The sequence below is a fragment of the Artemia franciscana genome, chromosome 1, assembly GCF_032884065.1.
Source record: "Artemia franciscana chromosome 1, ASM3288406v1, whole genome shotgun sequence".
Lineage (NCBI taxonomy): Eukaryota > Metazoa > Arthropoda > Branchiopoda > Anostraca > Artemiidae > Artemia > Artemia franciscana.
In genome coordinates, this window is record NC_088863.1 from 18,304,527 (window position 1) to 18,323,165 (window position 18,639).

General features: G+C 35.7%; 2 protein-coding genes across 5 annotated transcripts in view; one reads left to right on the forward strand and one right to left on the reverse strand.

Annotated features, from left to right (window-relative positions):
- The window catches only part of LOC136026521 (polypeptide N-acetylgalactosaminyltransferase 3-like), a 181,954-nt gene that overhangs the window by 64,091 nt on the left and 99,224 nt on the right, over positions 1 to 18,639 (reverse strand). For all 4 annotated transcript variants that reach the window (XR_010617328.1, XR_010617329.1, XM_065703175.1 and 1 more), the window contains exon 10: positions 12,858 to 13,000. Coding sequence is in view for 2 of the 4 variants with exons in the window: in XM_065703175.1 (XP_065559247.1) it covers positions 12,858 to 13,000 (143 nt within the window). In the remaining 2 variants the exon portion in view is untranslated. The remainder of the gene's footprint in view (positions 1 to 12,857; positions 13,001 to 18,639) is intronic.
- LOC136026548 (cuticle protein CP14.6-like) overlaps positions 1 to 18,639 on the forward strand; it is a 41,012-nt gene that overhangs the window by 789 nt on the left and 21,584 nt on the right. The window lies entirely within an intron of this gene.

Below are 18,639 nucleotides of genomic sequence, written 5' to 3' on the forward strand. Positions count from 1 at the left end.
ATTTAAATCCTATTTCAAAAAAGGGGTCAAAACAATTGTGTTAGTCTGTGTGTGATAAGACCATCCCCCCGTAAAAAAAAAACCAACTAAATTCATTTATTTTAGTTTCAGGGAAAGCAACAGAATTGACTACCTTCCCTGGTCCAGGACTGCAAAATACTATCGATAACAGTCCAGTTTCACCAGGAGAGTTACCACAAGATGATATTAGTAAGGGTATATCACAAAATTCCCCCCCCCCGATTTTTAGTTTAGAATAGAAAAGCTAAACAAGCTTGTGGAAATTGTTGAAAATAATATTTATGGGGACATATGTTGACATTTGCCTAGGAGAATATCTCTTCAAACGAATCTTTTTACGACAGTCTGCACGATCTTAGGTGCACTCCTAATGAATACAGCTTTGCCAAAAATGTATGGGCAGAGGAAGGGTGTAAAAATAGGTTTGACTACTGCAAGTTGTATTTTTCAAGCGATGTGCTCACTCTGTTGGAAATTGAATGTAAAAATACAGAAAAATTTACGAGGAATTTGGTCGTGATCTAGAGTATTATGTTTCCACTCCTCATATGGTAATGGACCTCATTCTGAAAATTAGTCGGGAAAAAATTGGCCTCCTCATCGACATTGATCAACACCTGTTTATCGAGTGGTCAGATAGGGATGGTACGTTTTTCACGGGGATCGTATCTTGGAAACTGATCCAACTGGAGAGCAGACAGGGGAAAATTTCGGATGCAGTTTTCCTTGATATGAATTTCCCATATCCCTCGGCTATGTTGTGACCATAAATGGCTCAATGACCCTTCTGCCAATAAATACCCAGCATTGCCAGTGTTGAGGAGAATGGGCCGGTGGGATCATTTTTCGAAATTGATGGTGAGATAACAGTGGAACTTCATGATTCGGTCAAATATTTTGCTTTTCCGGCTCAATAGACCTGTGTCTAGTGTCTCTTTGAGTCCTCGCAACAAATCTTTGGTGGAGGTTGAGGGAATGCAGTAGACATCTTCAAAACAAAAACTTATTGCGGACCTCCTGCCGAAAAATACTGTATTACACCATGCAGCGTTGAAATGGATGTGCAAAAATGGTTTTAAAGTCGCGAAGATTCATAGAGCCCCCAAATTCAGTCAAAAACCTTATTTGAAAACGTTTGTTGACACTTTTGTCAAGAAACATTCCGAAGCAAAAACAAAGGTCAAAAGGAAATCTAAAAACTTATTTTAAATTTGGCCTTTGGTAAAATGTGTGAAAGTGCTCGCAATAAGAGTCGTTGTGACGTTGTGACCGATCCCGAACAATGTACTCGAATTATCGCCGATACAAATTACACTGCATTTACAATCATTGCTATAGACATGGTACTATTGAATAGAAAACAGAAACATTGTATTAAATGAAAATATTGCGGCAGGCAGGGCCATCTTAGAAATTTCAAAAAGCTCATGTTAGAACTCCACTCTAATGTGGCAAGGGTAAAATGGCCGGAAGAGGGACAAGTAGAGGTCTGCTATGGAGAGAGGATTCTCTACTTTTGAAAGTCAAAACAGAGAACCTACTCGATGATTTGGCTAGCAGTGAAATGATCTGTTTTCCGATGGACTATTCCAACTGGGACGGGGAAGTCCATCCAAAACTAGTCGGACGTTGAGCTCCAAATCAACTTTTATTTTTAAATTCGAAAATGGGAAAAAACATGGTTTCCTAGGTTATGTTTGCAAGTCCAAAGGTGTAGTTTATACTGACACACACCAAGGAAAAAAATTGCAAGGAAATACCCACGCAATATGTGGAAAAGAATTTTGCGATGGACGTTTATAGGAATTTTATTGTTGAAAATACAATTCCACGAGCAAAACTGTTGGCAAAACTGTTGGCAATTCGCTCGTTAAAATATAAATATTTTACTAGAAATGTTTAAAAACTTGCCAAGAGTACCATTTTTGACAAGATTTATGTTTGAAGAGATGGTGTGAGTACCTTCACCCTTGGGTAATACTTAACATCCGACCGAGACAAGTGTTTTCGTCATAAAGTCTCGGTGTGAGTAAGCTTCTTTAAAAATTCCCGAAACCTCAGGGGATGCTTCGCGGCCTTTTATCCCGGGGGAGGGGGAGCACAACCTTTGGCCGCCCCGCCGGCTGACAGTGGGGGAGGGGACCATCACCGCCAACATCTTTTAATGATTTAGAGCAGATTCTTTTTAGTGTTGTATTATTAAAAGCAAACTTTTGTATATATATATATATATATATATATATGTATATATATATATATATATATATATATATATATATATATATATATATATATATATATATATATATATATATATATATATATATATATATATATATATATATATATATTATATATAAATATATATTATATATAAATATATATATATATATTTATATTTATATATATATATATATATATATATATATATATATATATATATATATATATATATATATATATATATATATATATATATATATATATATATATTTATATATATATATATATATTATATTTGTATTTTTGTATTTATATTTTTTATTTATATATTCACAATTCAATATAGCAAACTCTTTGATTTCAACTCAGATTTTTTGTTCAATGAACAGGGTTAGACACACACAGAGCAGTGACAAAGAGAAACAAAGATTATGTATCAGTTTATAACACGTTTCAGGAGTTTTCTCTATAGGCCATCAATGAGTGGGGGAACAACACTTTTGATGAAAATAATTCAGAATCGAGGTGAAATGTTAATGGCAGGAGATAAACATGAAACATGATATCATCAAACATGAATAAAAGTATATACTATGGCTATAGTAGTTGGGAAGAATCATTTGATTGGATAAGGGCTATTGAACCTGAAGTTAAATTCATTAAGGGATTGAATGTTGTGTTCAATTCAATTGAACCAAATTCTTGGCTTATAATTGACGATTTATCCGAATCAATAGAACAATGTTCTGAGGGAATCATTCGATTGTTCACAGTACAGTCCTATCATGAAAAAATTTCAGACTAAAAGTATTCGAAGACTCGCATTGAACTTTACTCATTACATTGTGTGTAAATATGTTCAAGATTCAAGTTCCCTCATAACTTTAAACAAGCAAATTTATCTGGGTCAACTGAAACTTCTGTTTTCAGCTTAAAATCAGGCTACAACCAAACCATAATAAAAACACCTCTGAAGAATTGCGTGTTATTATTAATGTTTTTGATTGTGAAATAACAGTATATATGCCGGTGGGTGATAGGAAAAGATATTAGTTGAAACGATGACGTTGAAGAGGCTATATCACAATAGACACTTATCTTTTTTGAGTAGTTCGAAAACGCCGCTATGAAGGTCATACTGAACAATGTAGATCGAGAATTTATCAAACACATTTCGTGTTTGAACACGAGCTGTGTTTAAATTTAACTGCAGGCATTGTTCAGCTGCCAGATGCTATTAAGAAGCAGACTAGACAACATCAATCCATTGTTCGTGCACTATGCAAGAGAACAACCAGTTAAAAACAGAAAAGAAAACATTTCGTTTAGGCAGGGGAAGGTTTTTTCAGTTTTATTGCCAATTATTGCCAGTCTTGTTAGCAATCTTTTTCTTTCTCCACCTCAATCTAAAGTATTGAAGAAAAAGGCTAAACCCTATAGATTGACTGCAATTGATGAAGCCCTGCCTCCACTGCAAACCTTTTAGGGCAATCTCTAAGATTTCCTTAATAATAATAGCATACCTGATGATCAGGAACTTTTAATTTTTGAAATGGCACTTCGTCGTGTTGACAAAAAAACATATCAAATTAAACACTTTGGTGTTGTGAACGCTGCGGATAGGATGCAAGAGTCAGATACTACAAAATCATCTGCGTTAACACCACTACTACTACTGGAGGGACACTTACCAAAAATATTAGATTTATTAGCAAGTCTCCTATCGGGAGCAGATAGAAGATACAAGTCATCCAGTCACTCTAGGTAGCAACACTTACAATCTCAATCATCCAGTAAATAATTTTGTCTCAAATCGCAAGAAAACGCTATCCATTTACACAAATCTCCTAAAATATTTACACACATCGAACTTCCCCAAAGCAGTTGTGATTAAAAAAAAAGTTTTAAAAGAATTGACATCATTATATGATGATTCTAAAAAGAATGATTTCTAAATATTACTGCTAACAAGCACGCCTAGATCAAACTAATGCAGCAGCAACTGCAGCAGCAGCATCAGCAGCAGCAGCAATGATTCAACTTTAGAGAGTAGAAAAAACCGTCTTCCCACCACCACAACCTCTGTAGTATACAAAAGGTTACGCTGGATGAGGTGGTAGAAAACACTTACAAGCAAAAAGGATGAAACTCTGAACCGTATCACTGCAAAAGTTGGTGAGATTGGATGTCAGCGCCCCCCGTAGACTAGAATATGCCTCTAATGTTCAACAGAGTGTAGCAAAAGAATATCTTCAAAATGAACCTAGCTACACTCATTCATCAAAATCGCAGACTTCAAAGTAATCAATATAGAAAAACTAAGGCATTAAACCCCCCGCCAATTATGCAAGATAACCTTATGACTTTGGATGAGTTGCAAGAACAAACAGTACACCGTACAAGTACATTTTGTTTGTAATTTTTAGTTGCTATTCCTATTCCATTCCACTAAAATCTAAGCATGGAGAGGAGATTACAATTGCTCTAGTAACAATATTTGACCAAGATTCCTATAGAAAAATTCAAACGGATCGAGGGAGTGAATCTGTCAATCCACATGTAAAGAAAATTCTACTAAAATATGGTACAAAGTTATATCATAGTCACAGTCAAATCAAGGCTGCATTGGCGGAAAGATTGTTTAAGACCATTCGTTTTCTCATTTCCAGATATTGTACACTCAAAAACACTGCTGCCTTTATTCGTTATTTGGATAAAATTATGCAAGTTCAAAATCAACGTCCTCATCACTCCTTGTCCAATCTTAGTCCTCTTGATGTTCATCACGGTGATAACAATACACTTGAAATTTTCCTCAAACAATGTTCTTCTAGTAATGAAGGTGGAATAAAAAGCCAATTGACTGAGGGTGATATGGTTCTAATCAATTGGTCAAGTAATATTTTTGAAAGTGAATTACTAGTGGTCCACTCGGTTGTTTAAAGTGTCAAAAGTTCTAGAGACTAAACCAATGACCTATCAAATACGAGATAGTGAAAGATGATGAGATTTGGGGGGGGGGGGGATTTTATGACTATGAATCGCAAAAAGTTAAAAATAGTGGTATTTATCAACTTGAAAAAGCATTGCAGACTCGAACACAGGGTAGTAAGAAAAAGTTGTTAGTTTGCTGGCTTGGGCACAACTCTGAATTTTATTCTTGGATAGCTGCTGAAGGAGTAAACAATGCCCAATAATTTCTGTGACGTTTCTGTCCAATGTTTCCCATCCTCTCTATGACAATTTTAACAAAACAAGTGATTTTTGGACTTAAGTCCCTCCCTCCACTAAATTTGAGGATGGATATAAAGTTGCCCTTGTTGATTGTATAATCAAGAATACATATGATGTTTTAAGAAAGGGAACGGAGTACGAAATTAAAGTAAGAGCCTTTGACTGACGATTCCCCAACGAAAAATGCGTGGCAAATTTTGTCTCTAATGATTAGTCATTTGCCATCGTACCCTAGAGAAAATACAATAATATGCATGAGCTCTGCCGAGATATCACAAAAAATTGCAAGTCGAAAAAACGGCGTTTTCACATTCAACAGAAAGAGAAAAATCAATATTACTAATCCAGTTGAGAATGAAAGAATTTTCCTATATGAGGATTTACGTGAGGTCCTTGGTGTTCAAAATTATTTTATTAAAGCTAAAAACATCAGTGGAAAGGATCATGATATCTATGCACACTGTGGATCCAGTTTCTCCTCAGACGGTTGTAAATTTTTCTACAATTCGTTTGTGGAAACCTCCAGAGTCGGTTATTCCAATATCCCTTTTACGTGTTCTAGAGACAAAGAATACAGGAAACAATGTTCACCAGTACAATACAAAACATCTCCAGTACGTTCCTGTAAACACTTCATATTTGGAACTCTGTCAGTTAACACTAAGAACTGAACTGGGGAGACCTTTTGGCTGTAACAAAGGGTTTGTGTGTCATTACATGCCATTTTCGACCTGTCGTTCAAGATGAAGAGTAGAAGAATTTGATTTGTTTGTCTTGACATTGATTGTTATGTTGCTGCTCTGAGTCCCCATCAAATAGGTCATGGATTGGACAATTACAAGGGGCACACTTCTATGTCTAACTACTGTCTTGGTAGTTGGTTTGCTAGGCTATTTTGTTCTTCCCTACCCCTTGCCAAGAAATACATTGTACCAGCTGTGACAAATTTTGCTGCCTCAACACTACAGGAATGGGGCTCGAGTAAAAATTTCAAGGAGTCTTAAGGAAAATATTAGATCTTCAGCAAGAGCTGTTGGTGAACAATTAAATTTTCAACAAAATGAGCAAAGCTTAAAACAGATGCGTGATAGTCATTCACTCATCAGTCTCCATCCAGGTGAGACCCGAAAGGCATCACCAACCATTTTGAAAAGAAAAATATAAAAAAAGAAGAAGAAAAAGGTTGTTAGATGAAAAAAAGATTTCTTCTCATTAGATGACTTATCTCCCTCATAAAAAATCTCATCCATTGATTACTTCATCGTTAAGTCTATTCAATATTGAGAATATTGGTGTCAGTGTCAAGCACAGTTACTTTGAACAGTTTCATCCTCAACAACCCCTGTCAGAAAATATACACTTAAAAATATTTTCCAGTGAAGATTATTTCATTGATTTACCATCCATATTTATTGATTTAAATGTTGTGGTGAACAAATACCTGAAAATAAAACTCCCAGTGCTGCTGATGTCTACCCTATGAAAACTGTTTCCTACACAACTTGTTTAGACAAATTAATGAGTACATTAATAGAACATTGGTGATCACTGGCAATAATTTATCAAACTCTAGATACAATTTATGTTGATGACACCAAAATCCTACAAGAAATTGAGAGGTGAAGCGACGGGTTGCGAATATAGAATGAATGTCGATACTGATGGTGAGCTGACTACAGCAGTGACCAAAGAGTATCACTTGGTTGGTAGACCAAATCATGAGATATTTAATATTTCCCAATGGTTGCCACCCAACGTTAAGATTGACATAAAGTTACAACTTGCTAGGTAATTTCATTTAGAAAAAAACAATTGCTGCAGTGAATGAAGCAATTAGCAATCTCATTTCAGCAGTACTCCATGTGAAAAAACAACAGGTCATGAGCTTTGTTACATTCGCAGGTGGACAAACCGAGAGCAACGACAACAATATCAAACTGTCCGTTCCTCATACAGTTATCTATCAATGTCACATTGCCAGAGGTCCTCGTAGTTATACTTATTCATAATTAATCAATGGAAAAATCCCCTCAAAATTCACATTAGCCTTGTGAAGAGTGCTAATGACGTTGGGACCTGGACAAAATTACCCCAAGATTTAAAATTTTTTGGTTTATCCAGTCTTGTGCGAAAAGTGAATGGAATTCCTCTGTACAATTTATCATTTGATAAAAACCCTACAGAACTCTATATGAATTGACTATGCAATCATTGGCACTCAAGATATGGCTGTTGTTAGAACTGGGAGTGTAGTTAAGAAAGCACATTCGCCGATGCCTTGACTGAAAGCCTTAGGTTAATATTACTAAGTCAATTTTAAAGCTATTGGGAGATCACTCCCGATGATAGTGTTGTACTAGACTTGACACCATGAACACGAATCAAATAATTGATGCATTTAACTTGGATCCATTCATGTCAAAATAGAAATTCAAAAGTATACCATCGGATTTCCCTGACAACATTCAAGGTGATACTCATACCATTTTCATAGCAGTCTATCAAATATAAGAAATACTGGTCACTGGCTGTGCATCTTTCAAACACCGAAGAATATAGAATTTTTCGATCCTCTCGGTTTGCCATTTACATTCTCTGGCCTCCACATTAAAACCTATATTAAATGCAAGAGAAAATCTACTGTTCAAAACCAGAATAGAGTGCAAAATTTGACCACTAAAAGCTGTGGCTTTCATGCACTATTGTATTTTGTTTTCCGATGTCGTAACTATACCTACAAAGAATTTATCAGTATTCATGTGGAAAATCCTCGTCTGAATAATTTCATAGTGGAAAATACTCTCTCCTATTTGTATAATATTGATTGCAATGCCCTAAGACTAAAGTGTTCGAATAAAGTTTGTCAATTCGTTTATTAATAAAACATGCATGTAAAAAAAAAAATGTCTTTTTCGTTTTCTCTCGATTTCTTCTTCTTCTTCTTCTACATGTAGATGATCATCGTCATCAACAACAGCTAGCAGTGGTAGATCATCTACCTTCACTTTGTATTGATTAGGTAGAGAAAAGTCAGGATCACATTCACTACAATACAATGTATTTTCATTCTTATTGTACCTCATTGTGTAGTCAATGATACATTTCTAATTTACACTGTAGAATTCATGCGTTTCAATTTATTTACTTGATGCTACGTCACAAACAGAATTTTCAAATGAGGAGCCACTCTCCTTAACTGCCAAATCAAAATCTGCAGGTTTATAATCATAACAACCAGTGTCTTCGCAACGATGAGGTAGGAACTACTTTCTTGTTGTTCCGGCACTTGAAGCATGGTCAAAATTCTTCCTCTCAATATAATATAAATCCACGACGATACCAGTCTCTTAAAAATAGACTAAATGATCGTTTAGAATCCTTTCTAATCATACAGGGATAAGTATTTTCCCACTAATCACACTTATCATAGTGACGGTTCGAACATAGATCCGCTCTATCATAAGAATCACAAACTTCGTCAATACATGTATTACAATCCTTAATCTTTATTACATATCCTCTATGAGGCTTGCGTGGATTGCGCAATCTACATTTTTCATCATATTAATCCACAATAGAGCAATTCTCACAGGACGACCAACTGCCCAATGTATACAAACATAGGGAGCATGTGTAGTACATTTTTTTCACTATTGACATTCAAGCTGCAGATTAAAAACTAACTAGCATCCAAGGAAGAATGTACTTTTGTTTACTTCTAGCACTCCGTTCAGATTTCCCAGAGGCAGAATAGGTGGAGGAGTGAAAATGTGATGTCACCCTTCAAGCTGATTACACTTGTTCGGACGAGATTTTAAATTACCGGTGAATTTTGTGTTCTCGTGACTTAATCTGAAAGTCAAGTTTTAAATTTTCCATATAGACTGCTCCTATTACTTTTGGAAAATCTAGGTAATGTTCAAAAGCAAATTCACAATACCTTTTCGTTTTGTTTCAAATAGTATGTCAATAAACTGAGTAAATGCATAAAAGGTAAAGAATACGACATCAGACTATACAGTCCCTACCGGCGGTGCATATCTCCGTTTCTTGGCTCTTTAGCAAGGAAGTGCAATGGGGGGTTGGAGGCCAACCATCCTGTGCTTTCTCACACCCTTCCTGTCTACCTTCCCCAGGTTTCTCCAGGTACCCTTTTAGAGCTGGGTCGACTCTGGCTCAGCTTACAGAGTCACGCCACTGACCTCCGTCACAAACCAAACAATTACGTACGCTAGGATTCAAACTCTCGTCCTTTAGGACAAAGGATCATTAATCCGGCGCACCAACCCACTCGGCTAGGATGGCTTCCAAATAATTGAGTACACTATGATTCGAAAAGAAACAATGTAAAAACATCATGAAATAATCCAAGGCTGGAGAGTCCTGTTTCAAGATGACATCAACCACTCTTTGACAAAAGATTCTCCTCTTCACCGACAATTTTTGAAACCGATCATTTAGATTCAATCATTTTTCCAAAGCTATAAGATTATGTATGATTTTGTGTTTCTCAAATACGTTCATTTTTATTTACTCTTGATGTTTACACTCCTGATAACAAACTAACTATTACATGGCAACGAAAGAAGATTTTGTCTATGTTTCGAGTACCCTCTCCCCATATATATAAATAAATCTTATGTCTTTTTCAATATATGACTCAGTCCATTTTTCTCTATAGGCCAACAATTACATTCAAAACAGCTTGCAAGGCAGATAATTATATTAGCTCTCGTCGCAAAACATAACTAATCATCCCTCTTGAATCGACTCAGATATACTACGTATCTACTGAACATTTCATCTTATTCGAAAGTCAATCTGCTCTCTGGTGCTATTTCTTAATGTTCATTAAATGAAAAAAACTAGTTGTTTTTAACTGAAAGTAAAGAGCGACATTAAAACTTAAAACGAACAGAAATTACTCCCTATATGAAAAGGGATTTCCCCTCCGCAATCCCCCACTGTTTACGCTAAAGTTTTTAATTGTTTTAAAAATTAAAATTGTGGCAAAGAGTCAAACTTTAGCGTAAAGAGCGAGGGATTGCGGATGGGAAAACCCATTTTATATACGGAGTAATTTCTGTTCGTTTTAAGTTTTAATGTCGCTCCTTACTTTCAGTTAAAAAAACTACTTTTTTTTATTTAGTTTCTGAACATTTTTGAATTAATGCATGTTTGATTTTGGCTCTCCGCACATAAATTATTAAAATGAACTTTGCATACTAATTATCTTTTTGGCTAAATGGCTTTGGCTTAATTTTGATCAGACGATTTGTGAAATACGGAGTGGGGTAGGAGGCGTAGTTGCCCTCCAATTTTTCGGTTACTTAAAAAGGCAACTAGAACTTTTAATTTTTAACGAACGTTTTTATTAGTAAAAAATATACGTAACTTAAGAATTAACTTAGGTAAAAAACTTTTATATTCTTATATTTTTATTATGTATTTGAGGGGGTTTGTCCCCTCGTTAATACCTCGCTCTTTATACTAAATCTTAAGTTTTGTCCCAATTCTTTAAGAATAAGTAGTTGAAATTACTAAAAATACTTTAGCATAAAGAGCGATGTATTTATATCCTCCTAAATACCTCGCTCTTTATGCTAAAGTATTTTTAGAACCCCTCATATGCTTAATAATCTCTGTTGGTTTTAAGTTTTAATGCTACTCCTTACTTTCAACTGAAAAAACTTTTTCATGTTTATTTTTTCATTGTTTTTTTTTCTTTAGTAATGCTAGAAAATCCTGCGCCCTTCTCATTGAATTTCTCTTCCCCCATGACATATTCCTCCAAGGAAATATACTCCCACATAGCCCCCTCCCTCAACCCCCCCCCCCCCAAACCAAAAGAATCCCCCTGAAAACGTCTGTACACTTCCCAATAACCATTACTGTATGTAAACACTGGTCAAAGTTTGTAACTTGCAGCCCCTCCCCCAGGGACTGTAGGAGAGTAAATCATCCCCAAAGACATAGTTATTATGGTTTTCGACTATGCGGAACAAAATGGCTATCTCAAAATTTTGATCCGTTGACTTTGGGGGAAAAATGAGCGTGGGAGGGGGCCTAGGTGCCCTCCAATTTTTGGTCACTTAAAAAGGGCACTAAAACTTTTCATTTCCATTAGAATGAACCCTCTTGCGACATTCTAGGACCACTTGGTCGATACAATGACCCCTGGAAAAAAAAAAAAAAAATAAACACGCACCCGTGATCTGTCTTCTGGCAAAGAAAAAAAAAATGAAATTCAACATTTTTGTAGATAGGAGCTTGAAATTTTTTCCATAGGGTTCTCTTATACCCTGAATGCGATGGTGTGATTTTCGTTAAGATTCTATGACTTTTAGGGGGGTGTTTCCCCCTATTTTCCAAAATAACGTAAATTTTCTCAGGCTCGTAACTTTTGATGACAAAGATTAAATTTGATGAAACTTCTATATTTAAAATCAGCATGAAAATCCAATTCTTTTGATGTATCTTTTAACATTAAAATTCTGATTTTTAAAGTTTCGTTTACTATTGAGCCGGGTCGCTCCTTACTACAGTTCGTTACCACGAACTGTTTGAATGCAGCGAAATTACTCACTTCTGGAATATTCCAAAGTAAAAAGAAACTATTCACAATAATACTATCGAACAATATCCAATTTAGAACTGTGACACTAACTAACTCTTCACTGGAGTTTTATATTTTCACTCAAAGTCAACAATAGTTGTTATTCAATGATACAATCAAAAGCTCATTGGCTCCACTAGTTAAACAACAAGGGTTCTCCCCATGTTCTTGCATTATGGACAAACTAGTTGGGTTTCCCCAAGGTCTTCCTTTGCTGAAAAACTAGTTAAAAGTAAAAAAATTAAATAAAAAAGATTCATTAGCAAAATTGAGCCCTACAGATACGGATTTTTACGTTTTTTTTTGGGGGGGGCACAAAAACATCAAAAGGTCTTAAGCTTGAAAAAGGTTGCTCAAAATCCAGTTTATTATAAAATAACCAGTAAAAGTTGTATTCTAAATTATATTGTACGCCTTCAATTTGTGTCATCCCCATATCAAATTCAATTTTATAGTCTATACCTCCTTCGAACCTACTCAGTTTATATACCTTGACTGATGTATACTTACACAGACTCCTAAAAATAGTTATACTAAGTATCCAATGAAGGGATATAATAAAAGAAAAAAGCCTTAGATTTGAACAAGATTTTAAGAGATCCCCTAGAGCCTTTTGCAACTTTGCAAAGGGGGTCTAAAGAAACTTTTAAAAGACGGCGTAAAGCAAATAGGAGGTGCATCCACCAGCGTGTAAGTTGGACTAGGCATAATGTCACGATATGCCGGCAACACTACTAATGGTCAACTGAATAAAAAAACAAACCTTCCCAAAAAATCTTTCCGATGATGGAAAAAAATTTTCAGGCCATACGTTCTTGAGGTACCAATCGAACGATTTGCACTTCAGTTCTTCTCTCAAAATTAGTCTCCTCCTAATAGCCTGTGATTCTTTTAATCTTGATGCTTCTGCAAAAAAAGGCCATCTAATTCACAATATTAAAGATTTTGCCCAATATTAACTATGGAAAATTGTCAAAGGAATTTCATTTCGTAATATTTCTATAACAGATAATCCAGGAACTTCAAGATTTTATAATGTTGTCTTAGGAATTTTATAGATCACCAAAGTGATTTTCATCTTGCATAAAAGTCACCAGAAAAAAGGTCAGGTTTTTAAGTAATGTTAAATCTTAAAAATTCTAAGATTAAATTTTTCATTTTCTTTTGTAGAAAAGGAAAAAAGTTCTCACTTGACTATAGGTTAGAGCTGGAAAAAATCGTCAAAACTGATTGTACTTTCAGAATAACAATTTAGAAAGAAAGAAATCAAGATATCCACACATTGATTTGTCACCATACAAAATTTAATCAACACACATACTGTACCCAAAAAACGAAATCAATTTAGGCTAAGTTCTAATTCAAATGTGGAACTAGATTTCTTAAAATAACAGTAATTTTTTAAAACCATAGAAAAAGACCGGACGGACAAATACACCCCCTTATCTGGGCAAGAAGTATTTTTTTGAAACCAAACCGATAATTTAAATTAAAACTCCTCAAGTGACCCTAATCTTCTTCTAATAGCTTGATCTTGCTTCTATAAAATGTTTTATGGATTCAGAAAGCCATTGGCACAAGATGTGTAACTCAGTGGCGCTAATAAGGGGTAAATTCAACCCCTCTCTTTGAGTTTTTGCATTCCCCTCAGATTAATTTTATTACGCGGGGGGGGGGGTTATTGAAAGAAATAGAAACAAAAAATTGTCCTCCCTCCTTTAGATCTACAAAAAACATTTGCCCCTCCCCCAAATATTTCCATGAATTTGCGCACTGGTGCCACTATTCCTTTAACCAGATTAGTCACGTTACTTGTGTTTTTTGTATCCCTTTAACCTTCGTTTGTCGGGCTCAATAAATGGCTAATCGGAGTACCTCATTCATTGGAATGGTTCTCTACAGATATGCAGCGTATAAAAAAGGTCTTTTTCAAGTCTTCTTTCTTAGACATTTACTCTTTTTAATAGTCAGAGGTAAATGTGTGCCTACATTACCTTGCGTAACTTGTATCACCTTGACAACAAGAAGAGAGACCCAACCAGAACGATGTTAATGGATGAGGCAAAAGACACAATAGTAGAAGTCAAAGCATCCATCAGATGGTGACAAGACGTAAAACCGTCAAAAAATCATTAATAGTGATTAAGCGAGAGGCTTTCAACTATACAGTATACAAAAAGACCCGATAAGAAACATAATTTCAATTTATTTAGGCATGTATGTCAAAATTTATTGGAAGCCTATAAAATGGTGAAAGATAGTTAGTGGCCTTATCTCATATGCTAGAATCATAAGCCCGGTCTGATCCTGATACTGGGGTATGAGAGAGTCGTTGGTATTCATAACAACTTACGAAAAGCAGAGTCAAAAAGAAGAAAAGCAAAATTAACAACACTATATACGTACAGCAAACTGAATGAACTGAAACATGAGTCGATTGACAGTATTGCTCTGGTTTTCAATGACTCTTGCAAACAGGTTATCAAGAAGTGCTATCGGAGCCCTATACTTTACGAGTTTTTGCTTACAATTCGATGATGGTAGAAAAAGTGGGCGCTTTAAATACCGAAAATAATACGACCAGAGGCGCTTCTGACATAGCGGCACTTCATTAAACTGAATAAGCAAATCGAGAGCAATACATAATCATCACAAAGTTAAATAAAGGTTGAGCAGAGTCCTCCAGTTATATTTACACCAACTGGCAACTATTTTGAATAAGCAGCTTAAATCTTTTTCGTGAATCATCTACAAGCTTACCACGCAAACATGGTACACTTGAAAAACAGAGATACAAAGCCATGTAAAAGATTTAAGGGATCAATAAGTAAAAGGATCATCCTATCTCGTCCATTTTAAAATTTTGTAGCTAGTGTGGCCAAACTGTTTAGAATTGATTGGGTGGTCTTGCCACAACTTGTAGAGCTTGTATAAGAGATCCGAAGAACCGATAGAAAACTAAAAGCCAACACCTACTTTCCCTGAAAGCTCAGAAAACTATTTAGCTTCTCATGTTTTCTGCCGGAAATAGATAAATTCAGATTTAATAAAATTAGCATCATTGGAAAGTGTTAATTTGTTTTTTCCGATTGAGCGCAGCAAAATTCTATTTTTGAAGTTCAGGAGAGGGCAGTCCCTAAAAATATTCTAGCATACCTGTTTGGAAAATGTGTCGTTTGAGTAATTTGAGAGCTTTGGTAATTCCCTGTTATGTTAACCACCGTCTTTGGAAACCTTGCCGAGACAGGATATATATTACTTATCCTGTACGTACACTGAATAGACAGTGCTTTGCTTAACAATTAGTAATAAATTTTACGTTTTCCTTATTTTAAACTAGCCTCTCATTAGCTTTTCTGGCTGCTGACACATTTATGATCCCCTGCCATTTTTACCAAAATTGCTCCGGGAGTTCCCGGAAGTGCTTGAAAAATTTGGTAATGGGCCCTTTGTCGTCGAGACTGTCGGCTGTCACTGAGACATGAAAATGATTTTTAAGGAATCGAATTCAATAGCCACGGGAAATCCCAACAATAAAATGATGGTGGAACAGCAAGCGCGTTAACACTCAAATGCACACAATTTTTCAATATTTTGCAGTTAATCTATTTGATGAAATGATCCAATTGCAGCTTCAGACAACGAAAAATTTTTAACGGCTAATTAACAAAAAATACAGTCGTCATAAGCCAAACACGAGATATCTGACAAACCAAAGTATTATGTAGACCAAAACACAGCCAAAGGAATAGCGATTTATATTTTAAAAATCGCTTAATAGCTTATTATCTATTCCTAAAATGTTTTACTGGGTGTCTTGCTAACTTTTCCAATGAAGGAAAGATGATATATAGGCTCGAAAAAGCCACAAGTTTATTGAGTTACTATTTGGTTTGAAGAGAATGATAACACATGATATAACCTGCTATCTTCAGTTATACTGGAATCCTTTTACGAAAACAAGTAAATATAGGGGGGCCGTGAATAAGCTTATCCTCAGGTCTCTGTCTCCAAGCTTAGTGCTTTCCAGGCTTGGCAATGGGGCAAAGATGGAAAAATTCAGTATAGGAGAGACAAAGGTTTATAGAAATGTAAGGCTTTGCCGGTGCAAATTTTGAATGGGGTTAAATGATGACAAATGATATCAACGATGGGAGATGACATAAGCGATGTACAAGACAGTGGCAATGACTTAATGGATGATAAAATTATTAACGCCAACAACAATAAGAATTACTTCGATAAAGGCAATATCGTCGAAATTGGTGGTGATAATTCTCAGTATATACCAATGACTGTACATCTCCCAAACTCCCAAACTGTACACGAACAGTGGCGAAACTAGTCTCACAACACTGGTCAAAAGACCCTTCGGGAAAGTTTGCCAATCTATAACAATATTTTCTATAAACTATATTTTCTCATTTCAAATCATTCCCCAATGAAAAAATCCTCCAAGACTCGAGCATTGGAGCTCTAGAGATGCAAATCTTGTAAGACTGTAAAAGAAAAATGGTTAGAAGAATGAAAATGAACATTCTTTAAGGCCAAAATTTGGCAGTTTCTCCAGGAGGGTAAAAGTCCATCATATTAATCTTATGGTGAATTTACCCCCTATTGTCCCCTCTGTTTTTAGCTATGATTTAAAAATGGCTAGAGTCAAATCTGAAGCAGTGTAGTTTTGTCTCTTTTCAGTACTGATATACTGATTTCCATGTGCTGGGTAGACTGACTCCTCTCTTGTTAAACTTGTTGCTGATTGACTTTTGCCGGTTTCAATTATTTTGTGCTTATATGGATTACTTTGATTTACTTGATCCTAAGAAACATGGCAAGGGCCTTGGGAGAGGATGAAACCAAATGGTAAGGTAAACTCCTCTAGACTTAGATTATGCAGAAAATACTAGTGTCTTTGATAAAAAATGTTACAAAATGAACGATTTTTTAGTGGTTTCGAGGGGTCATATTGCAAGAATATGTTTCAAGATTAATGTTAAGAAGACTAAGTAGCTTATACTAGTAATAAATGAAGGTGAAGAGGTGATCATGGGTAACGAGAAGATCAATCAAGTATATAACTTCTGCAAACCAAGGCTAGACTATTTGAGGCTACGGTAATGAAAGTGGCAAGGTACGGCTCGTTGGCGCTTTAAAAGGCAGAGGAAGATTTGTTAAATGTTCTCAAGAGGAATTGTCAACATACAGTTCGAGGTACCTGTTTGACTGACCGAATGTCAAATAACTAGCTGAATGGAAAATGTGATTCTATCCCATTTTCTTGGGCAGTACTAAAATAAAGGCTAAGATGGCTAGGACACGCTTTGAAGATGAAGGATGACAGACATCCTAAGATTGTTGTTTTTGGTCTTCCGTCTGGGATCAAACCATAAGCAAGTTTTCCCTGAGTGGCATGGGATTAGGTCATAAGAAAGGTTTTAAAGGACAATTGAATTTCATGGGTAGGAGTGAAGAGTGAAACTTCGAATAGATTGGGGCAAAGAAGAATCGTGCGCATTTGTATTGGGCTCCGGCGGCTTGGTACCAGAGTCAAGTGTGAGGCAGCGTTTTTTGGTCTCTTTTGCCGGTATGGCTTAGTCCGTTTGGATTTTATGTGCGTTGAATTACGCAGTTTTGCTCAGTTTAATTTTGCATGGATTAAACGTCACCTGAATGTAGTTTTTTGGGCTGAGTAATGCTGGATTGAAGAATAGAATCTTTTTTTCAGCTATCTAATGCTGGATTGAATTTTGCCATGTTGAATTTAGCGTAGGATGAATTTTGCTGGGTCAGGTTTGTCAGATTAAATTTTCTGAAGAATGAATTTTCCTAGTTGAGCTTTTGTGGGTTGACTTTGTTGAGTTATAATTCGAGCCATTAGGTGGATCGTGATCAGTTGAATGAAGAGTGCACACCTTCAAATAGAAACTAACCAAAGCCGTATCGTGGCGAATGTTGTCTCATTGAGACGCAAAAAAGTTGATATGACCTGATTCACTAAATTAGAAAAGGGTCAACTTTTATCTTAGACAAAATATATTGCGATTGATTGCTGAGAAAGGGATATTTACGGCATTTGGGAGAAGGCTGAGCATTAGTAGTCACTCTGGCCCACTGTAGATAAAATTAAACAGTACAATCATCCCCTATCTCAACCATTAGGTAAAGCCGAACCGAGATGCAAGTGCTCCGGAGAACATTTGAACAAGTAGAAACATAAGCGACATTAGATTTTTTCACAGGTAAACAAGTCAGATTTCTCTTGAACGCGAAACTTGATATGACTATGAAACTTGATATGACCTGATTCACTAAATTAGAAAAGGGTCAACTTTTGATTAAATTAGAACAAGGCTGAGCATTAGTAGTCACTGTAGATAAAATTAAACAGTACAATTATTCCCTATCTCAACCATTAGGCAAAGTCGGACCGAGACGCAAGTGCTCCGGAGAACATTTGAACAAGTATAAACATAAGCGACATTAGATTTTTTCACAGGTAGACAAGTCAGATTTCTCTTGAACGCGAAACTTGGCTTTACCTTTGT